The sequence below is a fragment of the Ranitomeya imitator genome, chromosome 5 (assembly GCF_032444005.1).
Source record: "Ranitomeya imitator isolate aRanImi1 chromosome 5, aRanImi1.pri, whole genome shotgun sequence".
Lineage (NCBI taxonomy): Eukaryota > Metazoa > Chordata > Amphibia > Anura > Dendrobatidae > Ranitomeya > Ranitomeya imitator.
Window position 1 is genome coordinate 167,384,308 of NC_091286.1, and position 23,118 is coordinate 167,407,425.

Consider the following 23,118-nt stretch of genomic DNA (forward strand, 5'->3'; position numbering starts at 1 on the left):
CCCAGGGAATCAAAGAGGAGCAGAGTGTAGGCCGAAGCCTGCAGTGGAGCAAGTTGAAAGGGAACCTTTAACTCCCCCCCCCCCCCCCCCCAGGCATTTGTTGCTGAAAGAGCCATCTTGTACAGCAGTAATACTGCACATGGAAAATGGTGGCTCCTAAAATTATGCTCCTTGCAAACGCTGAAGTACACACTCATATAATGTGTCCCCTCACACCGTTAAACCGTCCCGGAGGTGGGACTTTCCTTTGTAATGTGACACAGCACAGCCGTCATTCCAACCCCCTTGGTGCCGTGCGCCACCTCCTCAACGTAGTTTGGTTCTGTCACGGAGCCCGCGCTGTAATGTTATCCCTTGGCCATGCACAGTTAGCGGTGCCCGTCTTCTGACGTCATTTAGGTGTCAGGCTGGCAGTGCCTGTGCGTCCAAGCTGCCCGAGATCCAACCTCGCAGTGTCATCTAATGTAATCCCACTGTGGGCCTGGGATCCATGGGCATGCGCAGTGCATATCATCGCCTCTCACTCCCCTCCTTCCTGCTTCTTCAGACTGTGCGGCGTCACGGCCGTGGCATGCTATTAGGGATCAGCTGACGCCGCCTAGTCTGAAGAAGCGTGAAGAAGGGGAGTGAGAGGCTAGTATATGCACTGGCCATGGCCATGGATACCAGGCCCACTGTGGGATCACATTAGACGACACTGCGAGGTGGGATTTCGGGCAGCGTGGACGCACAGGCGCAGCCAGGACGACAACAAATGATGTCAGAGGATGGGCAGCGCAAACTGTGCATGGCCAAGGGATAACATAACAGCGCAGGGTCCATGACAGAATCAAACAACGCTAAGGAGGCAGCGCACGGAGCCAAGGGGGTAGGAATGACAGCTGTGCTGCGTCACATTACAAAGGAAAGTGCCACCTCCGGGACGGTTTGACGGTGTGAGGGGACACATTACATGAGTGTGTAGTTCAGCGTTTCCAAGGAGCATAATTTCAAGAGCGACCTTTTCCTTGTGCAGTATTAGTGCTGCACAAGGTGGCTCTTTCAGTAACAAATGCCTGGGGGGGGGAGGGGGACAGGTTCCCTTACATTTTTGTTGTGCCAGCGTGGCGGTCGCATGACACGTTGCCAGATACAGAGCTGGGGATCAGCTGACGTTACTGAACCACGATAACAGAGGAGCGACTGTTGACTGTGCACACAGCACTTCCAGGCACCAACTGGCGGTGTTAGAGCCCAGGGACAGCAGGAGGAGCAGATTGGAGGTATTGCCGCACACACAGCTGAGGATCAGCTGACGTTACTGAACCCCAATAACAGAGGAGCGACTGTTGACTGTGCAGACAGCACTTCCAGGAACCAGCTGGCGGTGTTAGAGCCCAGGGACAGCAGGAGGAGCAGATTGGAGGTATTGCCGCACACACAGCTGGGGATCAGCTGACGTCACTGAACCCCAATAACAGAGGAGCGACTGTTGACTGTGCAGACAGCACTTCCAGGCACCAAGTGGCGGTGTTAGAGCCCAGGGACAGCAGGAGGAGCAGAGGAACAGAGTGTAGGCCGAAGTCAGATTGGAGCAAGTTGAAAGGGAACCTTTAACCCCCCCCCGCCCCCAAGACGTTTGTAGCTGAAAAAGCCATCTTGTGCAGCACTAAGGATGCAAAAGGAAAAGTTGCTCTTTTAATTATGCTCCTTGCAAACACAGAAGTAAACACTAAAAATGTGTCCCCTTATACCGTAAAACCGTCCCGGAGGTGGGAATTTCCCTCGTAATGGGACGCAGCACAGCTGTCATTCCTATCCCCTTGGTGCCGTGCGCTGCCTCCTCAGCGTTGTTTTAAGCTGTCACGGAGCCTGCGCTGTTCTGTTATCCCTTGGCCATGCCCAATTTGCGCTGCCTGTCTTCTGACATAATTTGGTGTCAGGCTGTGAGTGCCTGTGCGTCCACGCTGCTACAGATCCCACCTCGCAGTGTCGTCTAATGTAATCCCACTGCGGGCCTTGGATCCATGGGCATGCACAGTGCATATCCTCGACTCTCACTCCTTCCCTCTTCTTCAGACTGTGCGGCATCACGGCCGTGGCATGCTATTAGGGATCAGCTGACGGCGCACAGTCTAAAGAAGGCGGAGGGAGATGAGCGAGAGCCCGAGGGGAAGATATGCACTGCGCATGCCCATGGATCCCAGGCTCGCAGTGTGATTCAATCAGAAGACACTGCGAGGCGAGATCTCGGGCAGCGCGGGCGCACAGGCGCAGCCAGCCTGACACCAAATTATGTCAGAAGACAGGCAGCGCAAATTGGGCATGGCCAAGGGATAACAGAACAGCGCAGGCTCCGTGACAGCTTCAAACAACGCTGAGGAGGCAGCGCATGGCACCAAGGGGGTAGGAATGACGGCTGTGCTGCGTCACATTACGAAGGAAAGTCCCAGCTCCGGGACGGTATAACGGTATCAGTGAACACATTTTATAAGTGTTAAGTTCTGCGTGTGCAAGGAGCTAAACTAAAAGAGCTACCTTTTCCTTGTGCAGCATTACTGCTGCACAAGGTGGCTCTTTCAGTAACAAACGCCGGGGAAGGAGGGGGGGGGGGGGACAGGTTCCCTTACATTTAGGTTGTTGTGCCAGCGTGGCGGTCGCACGACACATTGCCGGCTACACAGCTGGGGATCAGCTGACGTTACTGAAACCCAATAACACTGGGTCATATGTTTTGACTGTGCAGCCTGCACTTCTGAGCCGCAACTGGCGGTGTTGGAGCCCAGGAATAGCAGTTCAGGTGGTAGAAAGATGAACACATCAGGAGACCTGGATGACACCCAATTACTTAATCAGGCAGAGGAGTGGCAAATTCCTGCAAGATCCAGGCCTGGTTCATTTTCAGGAAAGTAAGCCGGTCAACGTTATCGGAGGATAGTCGCATGCGACGGTCTGTTAGTACACCACCTGCGGCACTAAAGACACGTTCCGATAAGACACTAGCCGCAGGGCAAGCCAGCACCTCCAATGCATACTGGCTTAGCTCTTGCCATGTATCCAGCTTAGAGACCCAAAACTTGAACGGGGAAGAGCCGTCTGGGAGTACAGTAAGAGGGCAAGCCATGTAGTCTGTCACCATCTGACGGAACCGTTGCCTCCTGCTGACTGGAGCCACCGGTGATGGTGTAGACATTTGGGGCGGGCACACAAAAGTTTGCCACAGTTGTGCCATAATGGGCTTGCCTTGGGCAGAGGCACTGCTTCTGCTCCCTCTTTGTGCAGAGCCTCCCCCACTGCCTCGACGCACTGAGCTGCTTTGTAAAGCACTAGCAGCACTCCTCTCAGTTGGACTGGAGAAGATGATGGAATTCACCAGTGTGTCGTGGTACTCCCGCATTTTACGCTCCCGGGTCAACGCTGGGATGAGGTTTTGGACGTTGTCCCGGTAGCGAGGATCGAGGAGGGTGAACACCCAATAATCAGGCATGTTGAGAATGTGGTCGATGCGGCTGTCGTTTCTCAGGCACTGCAGCATGAAATCCACCATGTGCTGCAGACTGCCAACTGGCCCAGAAACGCTGTCCCCTGCTTGAGACATGATCTCTGCCCGCTCGTCATCACCCCACCCTCGCTTTACACACTGACCACTGGACAATTGTGTCACTCCCTCCTCTGGATGGAGCTCTTCCTCCTCCATTGACTCCTCCTCATCCTCCTCACAAAGTGGCCCCTGCGTACCCCTTTGTGAGGAACCACGTGGCGCTGACTCTCCAGAAGCTGATGGAAAAGGTGACTCCTCATCCTCCACCTCTTCCACAACATCATCCCTTAACGCTTGCAAAGTTTGTTGAAGCAGGCAGATAAGGGGGACAGTCATGCTGACTAGTGCATCATCTGCACTTGCCATCCGCGTGGAATAATCGAAAGGACGCAAAACCTGGCAGACGTCCTTCATAGTGACCCACTCTGTGGTTGTGAAGTCTGATCGGCGCTGACTGCGACTTTTTAGCGCCTGATGCAGCTGGTACTCCATTACTGCTTGCTGCTGCTCACACAACCGCTCCAACATATGTAACGTGGAATTCCACCTGGTAGGTAGGTCACATATGATGCGGTGTTCCGGAAGGCGGAATCGGCGCTGCAGAGCAGCAATGCGGGATCTTGCCAAGCTGGAACGCCGCAAGTGAGCACACTCTAGGCGGACCTTGTGCAGCAGTGCATCAAGATCCGGATAGTCCCTCAGAAAACTCTGCACAACCAAATTGAGCACATGTGCCAGACATGGGATGTGAGTGAGGTTGCCAATGGCCAAAGCTGCCACCAGATTTCGGCCATTGTCACACACTACCATGCCTGGCTGGAGATTCGCTGGCACTAACCACACATCGCTCTCCTGCTTGATGGCATTCCAGAGCTCCTGCGCTGTGTGGCTTCGATTCCCCAAAGAAACTAGTTTCAAGGCGGCCTGTTGACGTTTGGCCACGGCTGTGCTCATGTCGGTCATAACAGGTAAACGTTCACGGGCCCATGTGGAGGTGGACTGTGACGGCTCCTGCAGCGATGATTCCGAGGAACTTGTGTATGAGGAGGAGTCAACGCGTACAGACTGGATTCCTGCAATCCTTGGAGTGGGAAGGACACGTCCTGCGCCACTCGCACGATCTGTACCTGGCTCAACAACATTAACCCAATGGGCAGTGAGAGAAATGTATCGCCCCTGTCCATGTTGACTGGTCCACGCATCGGTGGTGAGGTGGACCTTGCTACTGACGGCGTTCAGTAGCGCGTGTTTTATGTGTCCCTCCACATGCTTGTGCAGGGCAGGGACAGCTTGCCTGCTGAAGTAAAAGCGGCTGGGCACCTTGTACTGTGGGACTGCCAATGCCATCAAGTCACGGAAGCTGTCAGTCTCCACCAGCCTGAATGAGAGCATTTCCAGTGACAGAAGTTTGGCAATGCCTGCATTCAGAGCCTGTGCTCGGGGGTGGTTGGCCGAGAATGCCCGCCTTTTCTCCCATGCCTGTACTACCGATGGCTGTAGAGTAGACTGGGAGTGTGAGGATGACTGGGAATGTGGTGCTGTGGGTGAAATTACACTAGGTCTCTGGACAACAGTGCCAGAGGTTCTTCCATGGCGATCCTGGGAGGAAGCCACACCAGCTGTGCGTGAGCTGGAGGAAGAGGCAACACGAGCTGAAGAGGTGGTAGCTGCCGCTGTTCGTTGGCCTAGGTCTTCAGTGTGTTTTTGTAACTCCACTGCGTGCCTGGTCCGCACATGTTTCCACATATTTGTGGTATTGAGGTTGCTGACACTTTTACCTCTTTTGACTTTCTGATGACACAGCTTGCATTTGACAAAACAAATGTCATCTGCAACTGTGTCAAAAAAGGACCAGGCACTGCAAGTCTTGGAAGCACCCTTTTTGGCTTTTGAAAGAGACAGGCTCCTAATGGGTGCCAAAGTGGAGGCTACAGGCTCCGCAGTTTTCCCCCTCCCTCTCCCTCTTTGGCCCGTTAGGGGAATCTCTTCCTCAGAGCTGCTCCCACCACCTTCCTGTTCCTCACGCCACGATGTGTCAAGGACCTCATCATCTCCACTACCCTCTGCCACCAACTGCTCCTCCTGGGTAGTCTCGGCAGCACAGTACGCACCAGAAAGCGGCACCTGAGTTTCATCATCAGATGCGTACTGCGCTGTGGTCACCGCAGGCACTGGCCCACCCGCCTCTTCAGAGTCAGAGAGACAAAGCTGTTGGGCATCACTGCACACTGCCTCTTCTTCCATTTCTCCAATGCTGCTTGGCTGGCCCCCTGTTTCCAAGCCAAGAGATTCAGAGAACAGAAGTAGAGACGGCTCCTGTCCTGGGCTCTCTGACTGCCTGGCCAATTTGGCCGGTGGTGAAGATACAGTTGGCTGCTCTCCAGTGGTCTGTGCCTGAGAGGATGTGGCACTAATTGAAGTCGATGCCGATGCGTTAGCTGCCATCCATCCGACAACGGCTTCAATTTGATCTTCACGCAGCAGAAGTGCACGGCGCTCTCCGACAAAGCTGCGCATGAAGGACTGTTCCCTGCTGAAACTGAGTGATGACGAGTAACCGGTGCCCGCAGCAGGCACAGAATCACCACGTCCTCTCCCTGCTCCTCTCCCTGCTCCACGCCCACGTGCCTTACTCCCTGCCCTCTTCATCTTGGTTGACAGATAAAGATAAGCAGAAAAGTACTAAGGCCTTAGTGTGCTTATTCCTGAAATGCTCCTCCTAACAGGTGTAAGAAACACTAATGTTGTAAAGTGTGGACTAGACTTTATTATTGATAAAATGTGGCCTACACAAGTGTTAAGTGGTGTTTGGTGAACTTTACTTTTTTTTCTCTGCAGATCGGGCTACAGAGCAACTTTAACTCACACGGGGACCGTGCAGACAGCCGTAAACAGCGCTGCAAGGCCCAAAAACCCTCCTCTAGGTTATCCTATGTAGTGTTTTTCCACTATTTAGCTGGAGACGGGTGGAAAGACACTAATAGGAAATTTAAAAAAATTTTTTCAACAGGCTGCACTATTTGAAAAAAAGGACAAGTTATTCAACGGTATGAGGCAGTGACGCACCCTGAGCTGAATACAACGGGCTGTGGCTGCACACAGACTACAGGGCGAGCTGCGCTCACACGGAGCCTGTGCAGACAGCCGTAAACGGCGCTGCAAGGCCCAAAAACCCTCCTCTAGGTTATCCTATGTAGTGTTTTTCCACTATTTAGCTGGATACGGGTGGAAAGACACTAATAGGAAATTTTTAAAAAAATTTTCAACTGGCTGCACTATTTAAAAAAAAAGGACAAGTTATTTAACGGTATGAGGCAGTAACGCACCCTGAGCTGAATACAACCGGCTGTGGCTGCACACAGACTACAGGGCGAGCTGCGCTCACACGGAGACCGTGCAGACAGCCGTAAACGGCGCTGCAAGGCCCAAAAACCCCCCTCTAGGTTATCCTATGTAGTGTTTTTCCACAATTTAGCTAGAGACGGGTGGAAAAACACTAATAGGAAATTTTAGAAAAAATGTGCAGCAGGCTGCACTATGAGCAAAAAAGGACAATGGATAGAACTGTATGAGGCAGTGTGAACCCCCCTGAGCTGAATACAACCGGGTATATGGCTGCACACAGACTACAGAGTGAGCTGCACACACACACACACACACACACACAGAGACCTTGCAGAACGCTGTTAAAACAGCGCTGCAAGGCAAGAGCAAGGTGAACAGTGAACAACACACAGCGTTTGCTAAATTAGCCTTGGGAAAGCAAAATAAAGCAATTAGCTATCTCTACTGGCCCTCAGTTAGAACACAGCGTCCTGTCCCTAACTGAAATCACAGCAGAGTGAGCGCAAAATGGCGGCAGCGTTTTTTATAGTCCAGAGTGACATCATTTCAGCAGCCAATCACAGCCTTGCCAGTACTTACATGCCCACCATGCTAAACAGGATGTGCCCACACTTCCATTCATTCCTCATTGGCTACTGCGTGCAGCTTGAATTCTGGGAACTTCCGATTCCGGTATCCGATACGCGGGAAGTATCGGAATTCGGTATCGGAATTCCGATACCGCAAATATCGGCCGATACCCGATACTTGTGGTATCGGAATACTTAACACTAGTCTGGGGTGATTCATCATCCCATCCACCCTATGCACAAATGTCCAATAGGTGGCACTAGAGAGCATGTCCTCTTCCAATTTGTAGAGGTAATTTGCATATTTAATATCCCAGAGGGAGCATGCATGGAGTATAAGTCTCCACACACTGGTATTCCAGGCCTAGCTTGTCACTCTCTACAAGAAGAAACATCACTGCAAAGGTCAAATGTCCTGTTATAACATCTCTTAAATGTTGTGCTCCTATTTCAGTAACTCAATTGTAAACTTGCCCAATGAAGGAGCCTCTGTGCACTGAAAGCTTGCAAATATAATTTTTCTTGTTGGCCAATAAATATACCACTTTTTGGGCATAAAAGTATTTACATAGTGTGTTCAAATTCAATTGTTACTTTGTCCAGTTTTTAGCTATATTGCAGTACTTCAGAACCACCAGTAGAGGTCAGCATTGCCCAGAAAATAGCTGACTTTCCTTCTACGCCATATGTTGCCTATGGTTTTGCTTTAGCCTGAACAGAGTAACCACAGTATTTCTATTATTTTTTTTCTCATTTAAGTGTTTTTGAAAATCGTTTACATATAGAAGTATAAGTCATAGACTATTGAGTAACTGTGCAAAAGGGCAGCACAGTGGCTCAGAGGTTAACACTGCAGCCTTGAAGTGCTGGTGTCCTGGATTCATATCCCACCACGGACAACATCTGCAAGGAGTTTGTATGTTCTCCGCATGTTGGCGTGGGTTTCCTCTGGGTACTCCGGTTTCCTCCCACATTCCAAACATATACTGATAAGGAACCTAGATTGTGCGCCGCATTGGGGACAGCGATAATGTATGTAAAGCACTGTGGAATATGATAGTGTTATATAAGCAAAGCATAATAAATAATAAAGTATGATTTCTTATTAGAATGTGACATATTTATCATGTCATTAGTGTTTAACCCCTTCACGACATGCGCCATACATGCACGGCGCATGCCGGGCCTCCTTTTGATGTGGGATCCGGCACGTAGCCCACTTCTTTTCTGGTACATGTTAACTAACATGTGCTCCTAACAGCCGCGGGTGGAATCGTGATCCACCCATGGATGTTAAACTCTTAAATGCCGCTGTCAATCTCACTGCAGCATTTAACACAATCGAGCCGTAAGTGCATCACTAATGCCACCCATAGGTGCCCGTATCACAAGACAGATGTCACCAGTTGGTTGGCATGACAACCCAGGGTCTAGGGCAGAACCCTATGGATGTCATTGCCAAATTGTTATGAGCACCGCCCAGCTGTTGCCACTTATAGCAAGTGAGCATTTCTGCTACACAGAGCGGGTCTGAAGCCCTGCTATGTGTAGCACAGGTGATCAGATGTCCCATAGAGCACTTGTTCTCTCTATATGGTGTTAACTTTTACTCTGAGCTAAATATAGAGGAAAAATATGTAATGTCAGTGAAAGGCAATGTGATTAGTACAGAATTGAGAATAAGAATAAGCCAATAATTAATATTTAACAAGATACAATCTTTTGATCACCTGTTATTGCATTTTAATACAATATCGCGGCGACCAAAAAAATGTAATTCTGGTGTTACTTTTTGTCTCGCTACGCCATTTAGTGATCAGGTTAATCCATTTTTTATTGATAGATGGGGCGATTCTGAACTCGGCGTTACCAAATATGTGTATGTTTGATTTTATTTTTATTGTTTTATTGTTTTATTTTGAATGGTGCAAAAGGGGCGGCGATTTGAACTTTTATATTTTTGTATTTTTTTATATTTTTAAACACTTTTTTTTTTTTTTACTTTTGGCAAGCTGGCACAACTTGATCGCCTCTGCTGCATAGAAGCGATGGTCAGATCGCTTCTATGTAGTACAATTGCTGAGTTGTTATGAGTGCCGACCACTGGGTGGCGCTCACAGCAATCTGGCAGTGACAACCATAGAGGTCTCAAGGAGACCTCGGGTTGTCATGCCAACACACTGGTGACCCGCGATTACGTGACTCGGGTCACCGGTGTGCGAATTTCCGGCGCGATTGTCGGAAGTGCCATTTAAATTCGCTGTCCGTGTTTGACAGCGACATTTAGCTAGTTAATAGCCGCGATTCCAAACGCGGCTATTGCGGGCACATGTCAGCTGTTTTGTGGGCTCATCGCTGGAGCCCACATCAGAGGGAGGATATCCGACATTGGTATTGCTACTTTCAGACTGTCTGTTTACGGCATAGCAAGAAAAAAAAGTAAAAGCGCCAGAATTACGTTTTTTCACCAACACGATATGGATAAATACGTCAGTTCGGTGCTCAAAATATAGGCCCTCACCCAGCCACAGGTCACAAAAAATGGAGATGCTATGGATCTCGGAAAATTACACAAATTTTATTTTTTCTTTTAACAAACTTTAGATTTTTTTTCACCACTTAAATAAAAAAAGAACCTATACACGTTGTTTGGTATCTACGAACTTATAATGACTGTGAGAATCATAATGGCAGGTCCGTTTTAATATTTGGTGAACATGGTATAAAAACAAAACAAAAAGCAATTGTGGAATTGCAGTTCTTTTGCAATTTCACCACACTTCAAATTTTTTCCCAGTTTTCCAGTACTCGCTATGATAAAGCAATGGTGTTCAAAAGTACAACTTGTCCCGCAAAAAACAAGCCCTCACATGGCCATATTGACGGAAAAATAAAAAAAAGTTATGGCTCTGGGAAGAAGGGGATCAAAAAACAGAAACACAAAAACGAAAATGGCCTGAGGCTTAAAGGGGTTAAACAACTTTGTTCACCTGAACCGATTTAAAAAAAAAAAATTGTACATTTGAGAGCCAATAGCTTCTTTATTTCAAAATTTGCATTGGCTTTCATTTGCTCTTTTGTGGGAGGTAAAACCCTGAAAAATTTCTAGTAAAATACTCTGGTAAATCCCCAGCAGTCAAAGGCACCATTATTATCCTTTTCCCCTGTAGCTGCACGTACAGTCCTTGGGATTCTCGTATTTCTCAGTAATCCATCCCACATTGTGTCGGCTCTTGTAGTGGAGCTTGGCTTTGTGCTAGCTGTGTATTCAGTTGGATTAGAAGGCTTTCTATAGTGCTATCAACCATACAAATATCTTTCATGTTTTGATGTTAGAACTAGTGATGGGCGAACCCAAACAGTAAAGTTCAGCGCCTGTACCGAACATCTACTGTTCGGGCACAGACTTCACCGGGATGTCCGTGTTACTCTTTGGGTTTGGCCCCCTGATTACTGTTTGGGTTCGGCCCCCTGAACACCGGGTGTTTGCTGTGCAGTCATGCATATGACAGCGCAACAAACACTGCTGCTGATCGGTGTTAAAATCACCACCGGTCAGACAGCCGCGGTTCTCACATTGTCAAATGGCAGCATGAGCCTGCAGCTATGATCGGAGGTATAAAGTTTACCTCCGGTCTTTGGTGTCATCTGATTCCATTACTGCTCCCATCAGCCGACGCCTGCTGGCACTAACAACAGTGAGAGCAGGAGCTGCTGATGGGTGTATTCATCAGCCGGCGCCTGCGCTGTAAGTGAATAATAAAAGAAAAAAAAACAACATGGGTTCCCCTGTATTTTTGATAACCAGCTAGGCAAAACTCACATCAATAATTAAAAAAAAAAAAAAAAAAGCATGGGGGTCCCCCCGTTTTTGACAAGAAGCCAAGCTATTTAAAGCAGACAGCTGGGGGTTGGTATTCTCAAGCTGGTAAGGGGCCATAGATATTGCCCCCCCAGCCTAAAAATAGCAGCCCGCAGCCTCCCAGAGAGGGCACATCTATTAGCTGCACCAATTTTGGTGCTTTGCCCGGTTCCTCCCACTTGAACTTTAGTGGTGGTAAGTGAGGTGCATGTCACCTTTATATTGTCATTTGACATCAAGCCCACGGCTTAGTAATGGGGAGGAGTCTAGAAGACATTTATTCATTACTAATGCTATAGTTATATGGTAAATAAAGACACAGCAAGAGTAAAGTCGTTTTTTTTTATAAAACAAAACAGTTTTACTTTTTTATTTAAAAATAACAAACAGATGAGTATAACGCCCATTCCATTGAACCCCTTGTCTCCTGTAATAAAATAATGAACAACATCCCTCACCTGTCCGTCGTTCTGTCCCACACCGTAATCCATGTCTGGGGATTAATAGTTTTCAATCTGGACGGTGCCAAGATGAGACCATCCAGGCTGACAACGACCGATGCATGAGCTGCTGCCATATCCCTCCGGTGAGATCCCCGCTAGCACAGTGAAAAAAAAAGTCTCCCAGTGCAGAGGCAAGTTCACCGCAGTTCATCAGGAGAATTTCACTGCGGAGAATTTGAACTCCACTGTGCACCCTGAGACTTTCTCACTGTGTTAGCATATCGAGCGTTATTCTAAAATGATTGCACCAATAATCAATGCATATGTATCATACAGCCACACACTAGGAAATATGATCTAGAATTGGAAAAAATATTTAGACAGGACTGAACCAGGGTAGTTCAAGGGGCCGGTAACCAGTGCACCTAGAAATTTGCTACTGACATTGAAGTGCACAGTGTGATTCTAATTATTATCTGATCACAATTCTACCGTCTAAATGTTCTATTTCTGCAATGTCTGCTGATTTCATTGTATTACTGTTATTACCATGTTTCCATATATGCTAACATATTGATCAGTTGTGTTCCCTTTTTTCAATGTATATAGGCGAAGAGTTTTCATTCTCGGCCCTTCCCACCATGTGGCTCTTTCTAGATGTGCACTTTCCACAGTGGATATATATAGAACGCCTCTATATGATCTCCATATTGATCAGAAAGGTATGTCCCAGAGGTGTCAGCTGAGCAAGTAATGCATATAGATCACTTCATTACATAAGTCTGACAAACCCACAAGTTTCAGCAGGGCTCGTTGACCATCTGATGTGTTGGGGATCATTACTATTCTCTATGTACAGATCTTGTGGAGGGAGAAAGGGATCAGCAGTTGGTGTTTCGATTTCCGAAGCTTTTGTTTTCATTGGATAGATGTCACTGCCCGAAGAGTCTGGTAGCCTCTCTCCCAATGAAAAACACATGAATCCTCAGCTGAACACCAAAATGTATGGGTGGGTCATGAGGGAGCACTGTCGGTCGCATATTGGTTCTGCAGATCTTTTTGTTCTGCCCGAGATAAGCCACAACCACAGATGTCTGCCAGCGGATCGTTTATAAAGAACGCAGGAGTGCTCATCAGAGCTAGCGCTCTTGTTTATGGAGGAGACAGCAGAGTTGGCTTCCTAACTATTGTTCTGCTGATGGCCATTTAAGGCTACGTTCACATTTGCGTTCTGCCGGGCTGCGTCGGGCGCAGCTGCGGCGACGCATGCGCCATGCGCCCCTATATTTAACATGGGGGCGCATGGACATGCGTTTGCATGCGTTTTGCGATGCATGCGTCTTTTTTGCCGCAAGTGTTAGGGCGCAGAGGACGAAGCAAGATGCATTTTTTTTGCGTCCAAAATCCGGCAAAAAAGGACGCATGCGTTGCAAAACTATGCGTTTTGCATGCGTTCTTGTTTGCGTTGTGCGTTGCGTCGCCGACGCAGCCCCGCACAACGCAAATGTGAACGTAGCCTTAGACACACACCCTCTCTATGAGAACAATGCAATCGGCAGACTGAAATTGGTCAGCATCTCTCTGGGCCATCAGTGAGCTGGGTCCCCCTTACACATTAGACTGTCTACCAATTGATATCCAGTGTGTTTGGGGGCCTCAATGTGTTCGGGGCCTCTCGACTCATCCCCCAATAGGTGATGTTGGGGAAGAGAAGGAACCAGCTTGTTAGATTTTGCACTGCTGATCCTTCAATTCTCTGAGATAAGCTACCACCAAAGCAGCCTGAAAACACATGGGCTACTTGCACATTGAACAAGTCTGTAGGAACCTGTTCACACACGACCAAAAAACTTGAAGACACAAAAAAGCACAGTGAGGTCAAAAATACTCTGTTGTAAAAAAAAAATCACAGTAATAAGCAAGTGCTTGTCAAAAGATGGAAAAAAACGGGTATTTAGTTGATACGTTTTTTTGCAAAAAAACATATCAACTAAATACCCTGTTTTTTCCATCTTTTGACAAGTACTTGCTTATTACTGTGATTTTTTTTTTTACAACAGATTGAGTATTTTTGACCTCACTGTGCTTTTTTGTGTCTTCACCAAAGCAGTCTGGTAGTCACTCTTTCACAGAGCACAAACTACAAACCAATATGAGATAAGATGCGACGCTAGCTGATGGTCATAGTAAAATGCAATGTAAAAAAAATCTTATGTATATGTATTTCACAACATGTTCTAAAAAAAATTAAAAGAGGAGCACATGATAGGGAAAACTGTTGTATATACCTTGATATTGTAGTAATCTTTGATGGTCGACTAGTCCTCAGGAGGTTAATATTGATGTTGAACTTTCCCGCAATTGTATATAACTTATGTGACTGAGGATTGGGGGGGTCCAAACTTTTTTTTTGGTAACCTTATCCGGCCCAATGAGCATTTTTTGACTCCTTTCAAAAGAGTCATTTGTTTGATTTTGGTTCTCTGTATCTACCATTAGTACTTGTGTCAACATCTGATGCATGTTTAGGGCAAATATAAGCAGAAATATGGAAAATTCTGAAGGGTTCGCAAACTTTTAAGCACCACTGTGTTATCTTTGTATACACTTATCTTAATTGTTGCTTCTGCACATTGCACTTTCTGTGATTTACCACCCTTGTATGCCATTTACATATACTGCCACCCTGGCTACATATACACTGCTCAAAAAAATAAAGGGAACACTTAAACAACAGAATATAACTCCAAGTAAATCAAACTTCTGTGAAATCATACTGTCCACTTAGGAAGCAACACTGTGGGACAATCAATTTCACATACTGTTGTGCAAATGGAATAGACAACAGATGGAAGTTATTGGCAATTATCAAGACACACTCAATAAAGGAGTGGTTCTGCAGGTGGGAACCACAGATCACATCTCAGTACCAATGCTTTCTGGCTGATGTTTTGGTCACTTTTCAATGTTGGTTTTGCTTTCACACTCGTGGTAGTATGAGACGGACTCTACAATCCACACAAGTGGCTCAGGTAGTGCAGCTCATCCAGGATGGCACATCAATGCGAGCTGTGGCAAGGTGGTTTGCTTTGTCTGTCAGTGTAGTGTCCAGAGGCTGGAGGCGCTACCAGTAGAGAGGCCAGTACACCAGGAGATGTGGAGGGGGCCGTAGGAGGGCAACAACCCAGCAGCAGGACAGCTACCTCAGCCTTTGTGCAATGAGGAACAGAAGGAGCACTGCCAGAACCCTGCAAAATTACCTCCAGCAGGCCACAAATGTGCATGTGTCTGCACAAACGGTTAGAAACCGACTTAATGATGATGGTCTGAGTGCCCGACGTCCACAGATGGGGTTGTGCTCACAGCCCAACACCGTGCAGGATGCTTGGCATTTGCCACAGAACACCAGGATTGGCAAATTCGCCACTGGCACCCTGTGCTCTTCACAGATGAAAGCAGGTTCACACTGAACACATGTGACAGACATGACAGAGTCTGGAGACGCAGTGGAGCGCAATCTGCTGCCTGCAACATCCTTCAGCATGACCGGTTTGGCAGTGGGTCAGTGATGGTGTGGGGTGGCATTTCTTTCTAGGGCCGCACAGCCCTCTATGTGCTCGCCAGAGGTAGCCTGACTGCCATTAGGTACCGAGATGAGATCCTCAGACCCTTTGTGAGACCATATTCTGGTGCGGTTGACCCTGGGTTCCTCCTAATGCAGGACAATGCCAGACCTCATGTGGCCGGAGTGTGTCAGCAGTTCCTGCAAGATGAAGGCATTGAAGCTATGGACTAGCCCGCCCGTTCCCCAGACCTGAATCCGATTGAACACATCTGGGACATCTTGTCTCGCACCATCCTCCAACGTCACGTTGCACCACAGACTGTCCTGGAGTTGGCGGATGCTTTAGTCCAGGTCTGGGAGGAGATCCCCCAGGAGACCATCTGCCGCCACATTAGGAGCATGCCCATGCGTTGTAGGGAGGTCATACTGGCACGTGGAGGCCACACACACTACTGAGCATCATTTCCTTGTTTTGAGGCATTTCCACTGAAGTTGGATCAGCCTGTAACTTCATTTTCCACTTTGATTTTGAGCATCATTCCAACTCCAGCCCTCCATGGGATATTAGTTGTGATTTACGTTGATAATTTTTAGGTTTTATTGTTCTCAACACATTCCACTATGTAATGAATAAAGATTTACTACTGGAATATTTCATTCAGTGATATCTAGGATGTGGGATTTTAGTGTCACCTTTGTTTTTTTGAGCAGTGTATATTGAATATGCCTGCATTTATATTTCTTTACTTGCTTGCATTCAAATAACATATTCTAATATTCTAAATCATTGATATATATTTTTAGTTTACGGAGAGCTGTGGAAGACTGGGATGTTCGAGCGAATGTCTTTACAGACCGATGAAGATGAGCACAGCATCGAAATGCATCTACCTTACACTGCTAAGACAATGGAAAGGTAAGCTACAGTGAAAGCAGAGTGACCTTTTTGTAGTATGTTGTAGTTTCAGTAAATTTGAAATGATATAAACTTGTGCATTTATTATATGTACCCTGTGGTTTTCTCGTTCTTTGGTGATTAGAAACAGTTTGACAATATTTTTTTTTCGTTTAACTCAAATGCTATACATGTACGTGATTGCGTGTGGAAAGGGATCAGTAGCTGAGGGATCTTGACACGTGGTTGATGCTGGTAATTTTACATAGCCAGTATCTGTGTCTAATTGCCGGGGCTGAAGCTGAGCTCAGATCGCAGGTATTAACCATTTAAATTTTGGAATGTGCCCTGGCTCCATTCAAACCTCCAGAAAGCCAGGGACCTGCCAAAGTCCCCCATCACTGCCATCTTGATACTACTGTATAGGTCGGCAACATAGTGAGTTCCACAGGAAACAAAGATTTTCAGTATTGTCGTGTAAACACCTTTCCTGGAAGGGCTAATTTGTGATGAGACTAAAAGGGTCTCCAGATCTGCCAGTGTTGGTCCAGTTAAGATCGATGCATTGGAGACAAGAACACACACAGCCAGTATCTGTCAGTGTACAAGGCTTGTCTGGACTCAGGTCCCATTCCACAAGTTTTTATTACACCTATAGGAAGGAAAGGGCTAAGTACATTTCCTATAGGATATGAAAGATTCAAGAACAAAGGCCATAAATCATGGATTCTGCTAAATTCCTTAAACTAGGTCTATCCAGCTCTGAATGCCTTCAGCAGTTTTTTAAACAAAAACAACGTTGTGCCTCATTTGCTTTCATGAATGAAATATATAAGCCAAACAAAAGCACTAAGTTATTAACCCCTTTACCCCCAAGGGTGGTTTGCACGTTAATGATCGGGCCAATTTTTACAATTCTGACCACTGTCCCTTTATGAGGTTATAACTCTGGAACGCTTCAACGGATCCCAGTGATTCTGACATTGTTTTCTCGTGACATATTGTACTTCATAACAATGGTAAAAATTCTTTGATAGTACCTGCGTTTATTTGTGAAAAAAACAAATTTGGCGAAAATTATGAAAATTTCGCAATTTTCCAACTTTGAATTTTTATGCAATTAAATCACAGAGATATGTCACACAAAATACTTAATAAGTAACATTTCCCACATGTCTACTTTACATCAGCACATTTTTGGAACCAAAATTTTTTTTTGTTAGGGAGTTATAAGGGTTAAAAGTTGACCAGCAATTTCTCATTTCTACAACACCATTTTTTTTTAGGGACCACATCTCATTTGAAGTCATTTTGAGGGGTCTATATGATAGAAAATACCCAAGTGTGACACCATTCTAAAAACTACACCCCTCAAGGTGCTCAAAACCATATTCAAGAAGTTTATTAACCCTTCTGGTGCTTCACAGGAATTTTTTGAATGTTTAAATAAAAATGAACATTTAACTTTTTTTCACAAAAAATTTAATTCAGCTCCAATTTGTTTTATTTTACCAAGGGTAACAGGAGAAAATGGACCCCAAACATTGTTGTACAATTTGTCCTGAGTACGCCGATACCCCACATGTGGGGGTAAACCACTGTTTGGGCGCATGGCAGAGCTCAGAAGCGAAGGAGCGCCATTGACTTTTCTTTCTTTCAATGTTCTTTTTATTGCATATTATTAAGATTTACAAACATTTTGAGAGAGTAAGATAAGTGACATAATGATCAAAAACGCAATCAAGAGATCATCAGGTTTTTACAAAGGAACAGCTCTAAAAGGTATTGTTTTAAATCTCTCAAAGGTGATCAAAACCGTAACATTTGACAAATGGCAAGCGGTTACCCTCTTATAAAGAGAAGTAGTATTAGTCAATTGTCAATACAAAAAGGAGATACAGATGAGAAAGAGAAAGAGAAACAAGTAGGTGGGACTAAGAGAAGAAAAAAAAAAAAAAGAAAAAGGAGTGAGGGAGGGTAGAGGGGGGGGGGGGGGTGGAGAGGGGGACACACTGGGATGAGTACTCTTATTTAATAGTTATATCGCAGAGTGGAATACATTCTGAGTCCTGAATCGGGCCCAAGGGTTCCAGATATTTTGAAATTTTGTGAACGAGTGGTTAGTTTTGGCTGCAAGTTCCTCTATGCGGTACAGTTGGTCTATTTTGAGATAAATTTGCTTAATTGAGGGTGTAATTTTAGTGTTCCAATTTGAAGGAATCAAGGATTTACCCGCAGCCAAAATGAATTGTGCTAATTTTGAAGCCTTCTCGTCTCCTGGCCACAGTGGTAGGTTCAGGAAGACGTTTTCCGGTTTTAAAGGAGTGCTTTCCTCCAGTACATCTTGGATGATTGAGGCCAATGCCTTCCATAGGGGGGAAAGGGATTGGCATGACCACCACATGTGCAAATAGTTGCCAACATCTGCCCCACATCTCCAACAGTCAGAGTTAGATGAGCGATACCATTTCTTGATTTGACTGGGAGTTAAGTACCATCTGGAAATAATTTTAAAGGAATTTTCTTGGATGCGCACACAGGCAGAGGGACCATGTGAATTTCTATATATATATTTGATTTGAGGCTCTGAGAAGGAAATAGCTAGATCTTTCTCCCATCTAGCTAGGTATGCCCTTTTCATTGAGGTGTCTAATTGAAGTAGGGATTGGTATATTGTCGATAGAGACTTAGTGGGTATTTTTGATCTGGCACATAGTGTTTCATAAGGGGTTAGTGATCTACTAAGGTCAATAGATTGGCGGTGGAGGCGAATGATATGAGAAAGTTTACCATATTGTAGAAAAGTTAGACCTGAGATTCCTGAGATTTGAAGTAAATCCTGTAGAGGAAGAAGAGTCCCATCCACAATCAATTGCTCAAGTGGAATATGGGCCGCACAACTGGGTAGCGAGTCTACGATGTCAGTGACCATAGTTAGTGGTGAGAGATGGGGTGCCAGCGATGGGCCAACTTTCTTCCATATTTTAAAAGTAGCAGAAGTGAATATATTTTGTAATTTAGGTGGGGTCATATCTTTAGCATGACCTAATAACATGGAGTGCAGAGGTATAGGGGACAATGCTTCTTCAATGTTTAACCATTGTTTATCTACTGATTTCCTGATCCAGTGGATCGTTCTTGTAATATGGGCTGCTTGATAGTATTTTAAAATATCTGGAGCTCCAATCCCACCTAAATCTTTTGGAAGGGAAAGCGTTTTGGCGTTAATGCGTGATTTACCCTTTTGCCAGATATAGCCAAAAAATAAAGAATGCACTTTAGCCAAATAGGAGCACGGTAATTGTATTGGGAGCATGTTGAGGATATAGATAAATTTTGGAAGAATTATGCTTTTTAGAATATTTTTCCTGCCTACCCAAGATAGATAAGTGTCTTTCCAGGAGCGAATGAGTGTGGTAGTGTTTTCCAATAGTCTGGAGTAGTTAAGAATGAAAAGGTCTTTATCCGAGAGGCATAACTGTATGCCTAGATATGTTAGACTTTTCGGTCTCCAAGGGAAGGGGAATGACGATTTAAGACTATTGACTATATTATTAGGTAGTCCAAGGTTTAGAAGCTCAGATTTAGATTCATTTATATTGAAATTGGATAGTATGCTGTACCTCTCCAAAGTGTTCATAATGGCTGGAATGCTTCTCAATGGTTTTGAGATAATTAATAATAGGTCATCCGCGAACGCCGCCACCTTAAAGTGGATGCCTTGAACATGAAGTCCTTCAATATCAATGCATTGTTGTATGGCCTGTAATAGAGGCTCATTTGAAAGTACAAAGAGTAGCGGCGATAGCGGACAGCCTTGTCTTGTGCCATTGAATATCTGAAATGAGTCTGTAAGCGACCCATTGATTCTGATTCTAGCTGAGGGCGCAGAATACATTCCCATAATAGCCGATATCGAGGGCGTGGGAAACCCAAATTTTAGTAATGTTTCCTGTAGGAAAGTCCAGTCAACCTATCGAAGGCCTTCTCAGCGTCTAAGCCCATTAGTGCAATTGGTATTTTCTTAAGTTTTGCATATTGCATAAGGTGCAATACTTTGTACGAATTATCCTTCCCCTCTCTACCTTTCACAAAACCAGATTGATTCAGAGAAATTAGTTGAGGCAGCACGACAGCCACCCTGTTGGCTTAGTCTCGCATATAGTTTTAGATCCGCGTTTAACAATGAGATCGGCCTATAGCTGCCACACTGTTCCGGATCTTTCCCTTCCTTATATATCAGTGAGATTCTGGCTTCCAGAAACTGGCGTGGGGCCGCCTCCCCTTTCTGAAGAGAGTTGCACATATTAAGCAGATGAGGGAGCAAAATTTCGGAATTGGATTTGTAGTAGTGTGCTGTAAATCCGTCCGGACCCGGGGCTCTCCCTTTGGGACACTTCGACAGGGCTGACCGGAGTTCCACAAGAGAAAATGGTTTGATTAATTGTTCTTGCCGAGATGTAGATGGGGCTGGGAGATTCAGGCTATTTAAGAAGGTTTGAATGTCCTGCTTTCTCTGTTTTTTTTCCCTTTCTCCTTCTTCAAGGCATAATTGGTATAGGGACTTGTAGTAGTTTAGAAATTCTTTCTCAATCTGAGAGTAGTTTGGGGTTTTTTGGCCAGTTTTAGTTTTGATAGAATGGATAAATGTGCGGGCTTGTTTCTTTTTAATAAGTGACATAGTTAGTTTAGAGGCTTTATCCCCATGTACAAATATGCGGTTTTTTCCAAGAAGCAAAAAATTTCGCTGACTGCTCTCTGAGGATGTCCCTTAGTCTTTGCCTTTTAGTTGAGAGTTCTAGAAGAGTTTGTGATAGCAAAGTCCTCTTATGTTGGGATTCTAGATTTTTTATCTCCTCATACAGAACATTCAGTTCCTTATTTTTGGTCTTGTTCAGGTAGGATGCTATGGATATAAGTTCTCCCCGCAGTACAGATTTGTGTGCCTCCCACAATATTAAGGGTGATATTTCATCATTATTGTTTAATTCAAAATATGTTTTAATGGCTTAAGCGATGCGTGATTTAGTGGAGGGGTTATCTAGGAGCGAATCATTTAGCTGCCAGGACCTGTTCGGGAAGAATTGTTTAGATAATATTAACTCTACCAATACATACGAGTGATCTGAAAACAAGGAGGGATTTATGTCTGCTTCTTGTATGTTGGGTAGTAAAGATCTAGGTGCAAATATGTAATCTATTCGATGGTAAGAGCCATGTGGGTGAGAAAAGAAAGTGAAATCTCGTTTGGTCGGATTCATATAACGCCAAACGTCTATTAGGTTCAATGAGTGTAGAGCTTGTTTCAGTCTAACCAAGTCCCTAAGGGAGATTGCACTTTTCTTTTTTGTTGTATCAATGGAGGGTTCAAGGGCTAAGTTGAGGTCTCCACCAAGGATGAGTGTACCCTCCCTAAAGTCCCTTATTTTTTTGAGTGTGGCTAGAATCCATTCTAATTGCTTCTTATTTGGGGCATAGACATTGCAGATGGTGACAGCCACCCCCGCCAAAATTCCCTTTATCATTAGATAACGGCCATTTGGGTCAGCCATCTGGTTATGAAGTTGAAATGGGATACCTTTAGCTATGGCTATTGATACTCCCTTAGATTTGGTCTGAGGTGAGGTAGCATGAAACCATCTATAATAATCTTTATTTTTTAATAATCTTTATTTTTATATAGCGCTAACATATTCCGCAGCGCTTTACAGTTTGCACACATTATCATCGCTGTCCCCGATGGGCTCACAATCTAAATTCCCTATCAGTATGTCTTTGGAATGTGGGAGGAAACCGGAGTACCCGGAGGAAACCCACGCAAACACGGAGAGAACATACAAACTCTTTGCAGATGTTGTCCAAGGTGGGATTAGAACCCAGGACCCCAGCGCTGCAAGGCTGCAGTGCTATCCACTGAGCCACCATGCTGCCCTAGCATAGTGGCCCTTACCAAAGGAGGGGATCTTGTTGCTAGAAAAGTGGGTTTCCTGTAAGAGTAGTAAGTCGATACCTTTTTTCTTGAAGTATGAAAGGGTTTGGCCTCTGGAAGACGGAGAGTTGAAACCATTAGTGTTGAAGGAGATTAATTTGAATTTCTTCTGGTTGTCAGCCATCTGGAAGGAAGTCTTGATGCTGGAGGACATCCCAATGTGTCTGAGGGGAGAGGGAGAGGAGGGGGGGTGGGGAGAAAATAGAGAGGGAAGAAACAGAAAGAGTGGGAAGGTGTAGAGAATTTAAAAAGACAATACATAATGAGAAGAGTCATAACATAACACTCAACCGAGTGCATCATCTCTGGAATGCAGCTGGAAATAATAATCATTGCCAGCTAGAAGAGGCAATTTAATAACAATAAACACAACGTATCTAATCTTAGAACTATTGTTCTGTGTATCAACGTGAACCTACACAATGGAGTGAGATCAAAACAGTGGGGTGTAAAAGGACGGTATTAGGGATATCTATCAGTGATCCCTAGACTGTTAACAACGGAGGCAGATCCGTCTCTTCAGGTTTCTTAGTCCTTGGTGTGAGTGGACCTGGATACTTTACGCTTAGTTTTCTGGGACCTGGGAGTGGAGACCGGCTGCCATGGGATGGGGCTAGGGAGGGGTTGTAGCATTGAGGCTGCATGGAAGGACTCAATGTCGGGATATTGGTCAAGGGAGATGTTCAGTTCTTTACAAATCTTCTGGATGTCTGCTGAAGATCTTGCTTGCAGTCTTTTGTCTTCAGTAATGATTTGTATTCCGAATGGGTACAGCCAGCGTTACTGAAGTTTTTTCTGGAGAATTGCCTCGGTGAATGGTTTGAGCAAAAATCGCTTCCTCAGGGTAATTGCAGAGAGATCTTGAAAAAGTTTGAGGCATGTGTCTTCAAATTTGATGTCTTGGGCCTCCCTTGCCCGTTTTAGTATCAG

The 23,118-nt window shown here is 45.5% G+C and overlaps 1 protein-coding gene across 1 annotated transcript in view; it reads left to right on the forward strand.

Annotated features, from left to right (window-relative positions):
- MEMO1 (mediator of cell motility 1) overlaps positions 1-23,118 on the forward strand; it is a 250,880-nt gene that overhangs the window by 85,949 nt on the left and 141,813 nt on the right. The window contains exons 4-5 of the mRNA XM_069769298.1: positions 12,349-12,461; positions 16,109-16,220. Of these exons, the coding sequence (XP_069625399.1) occupies positions 12,349-12,461; positions 16,109-16,220 (225 nt within the window). The remainder of the gene's footprint in view (positions 1-12,348; positions 12,462-16,108; positions 16,221-23,118) is intronic.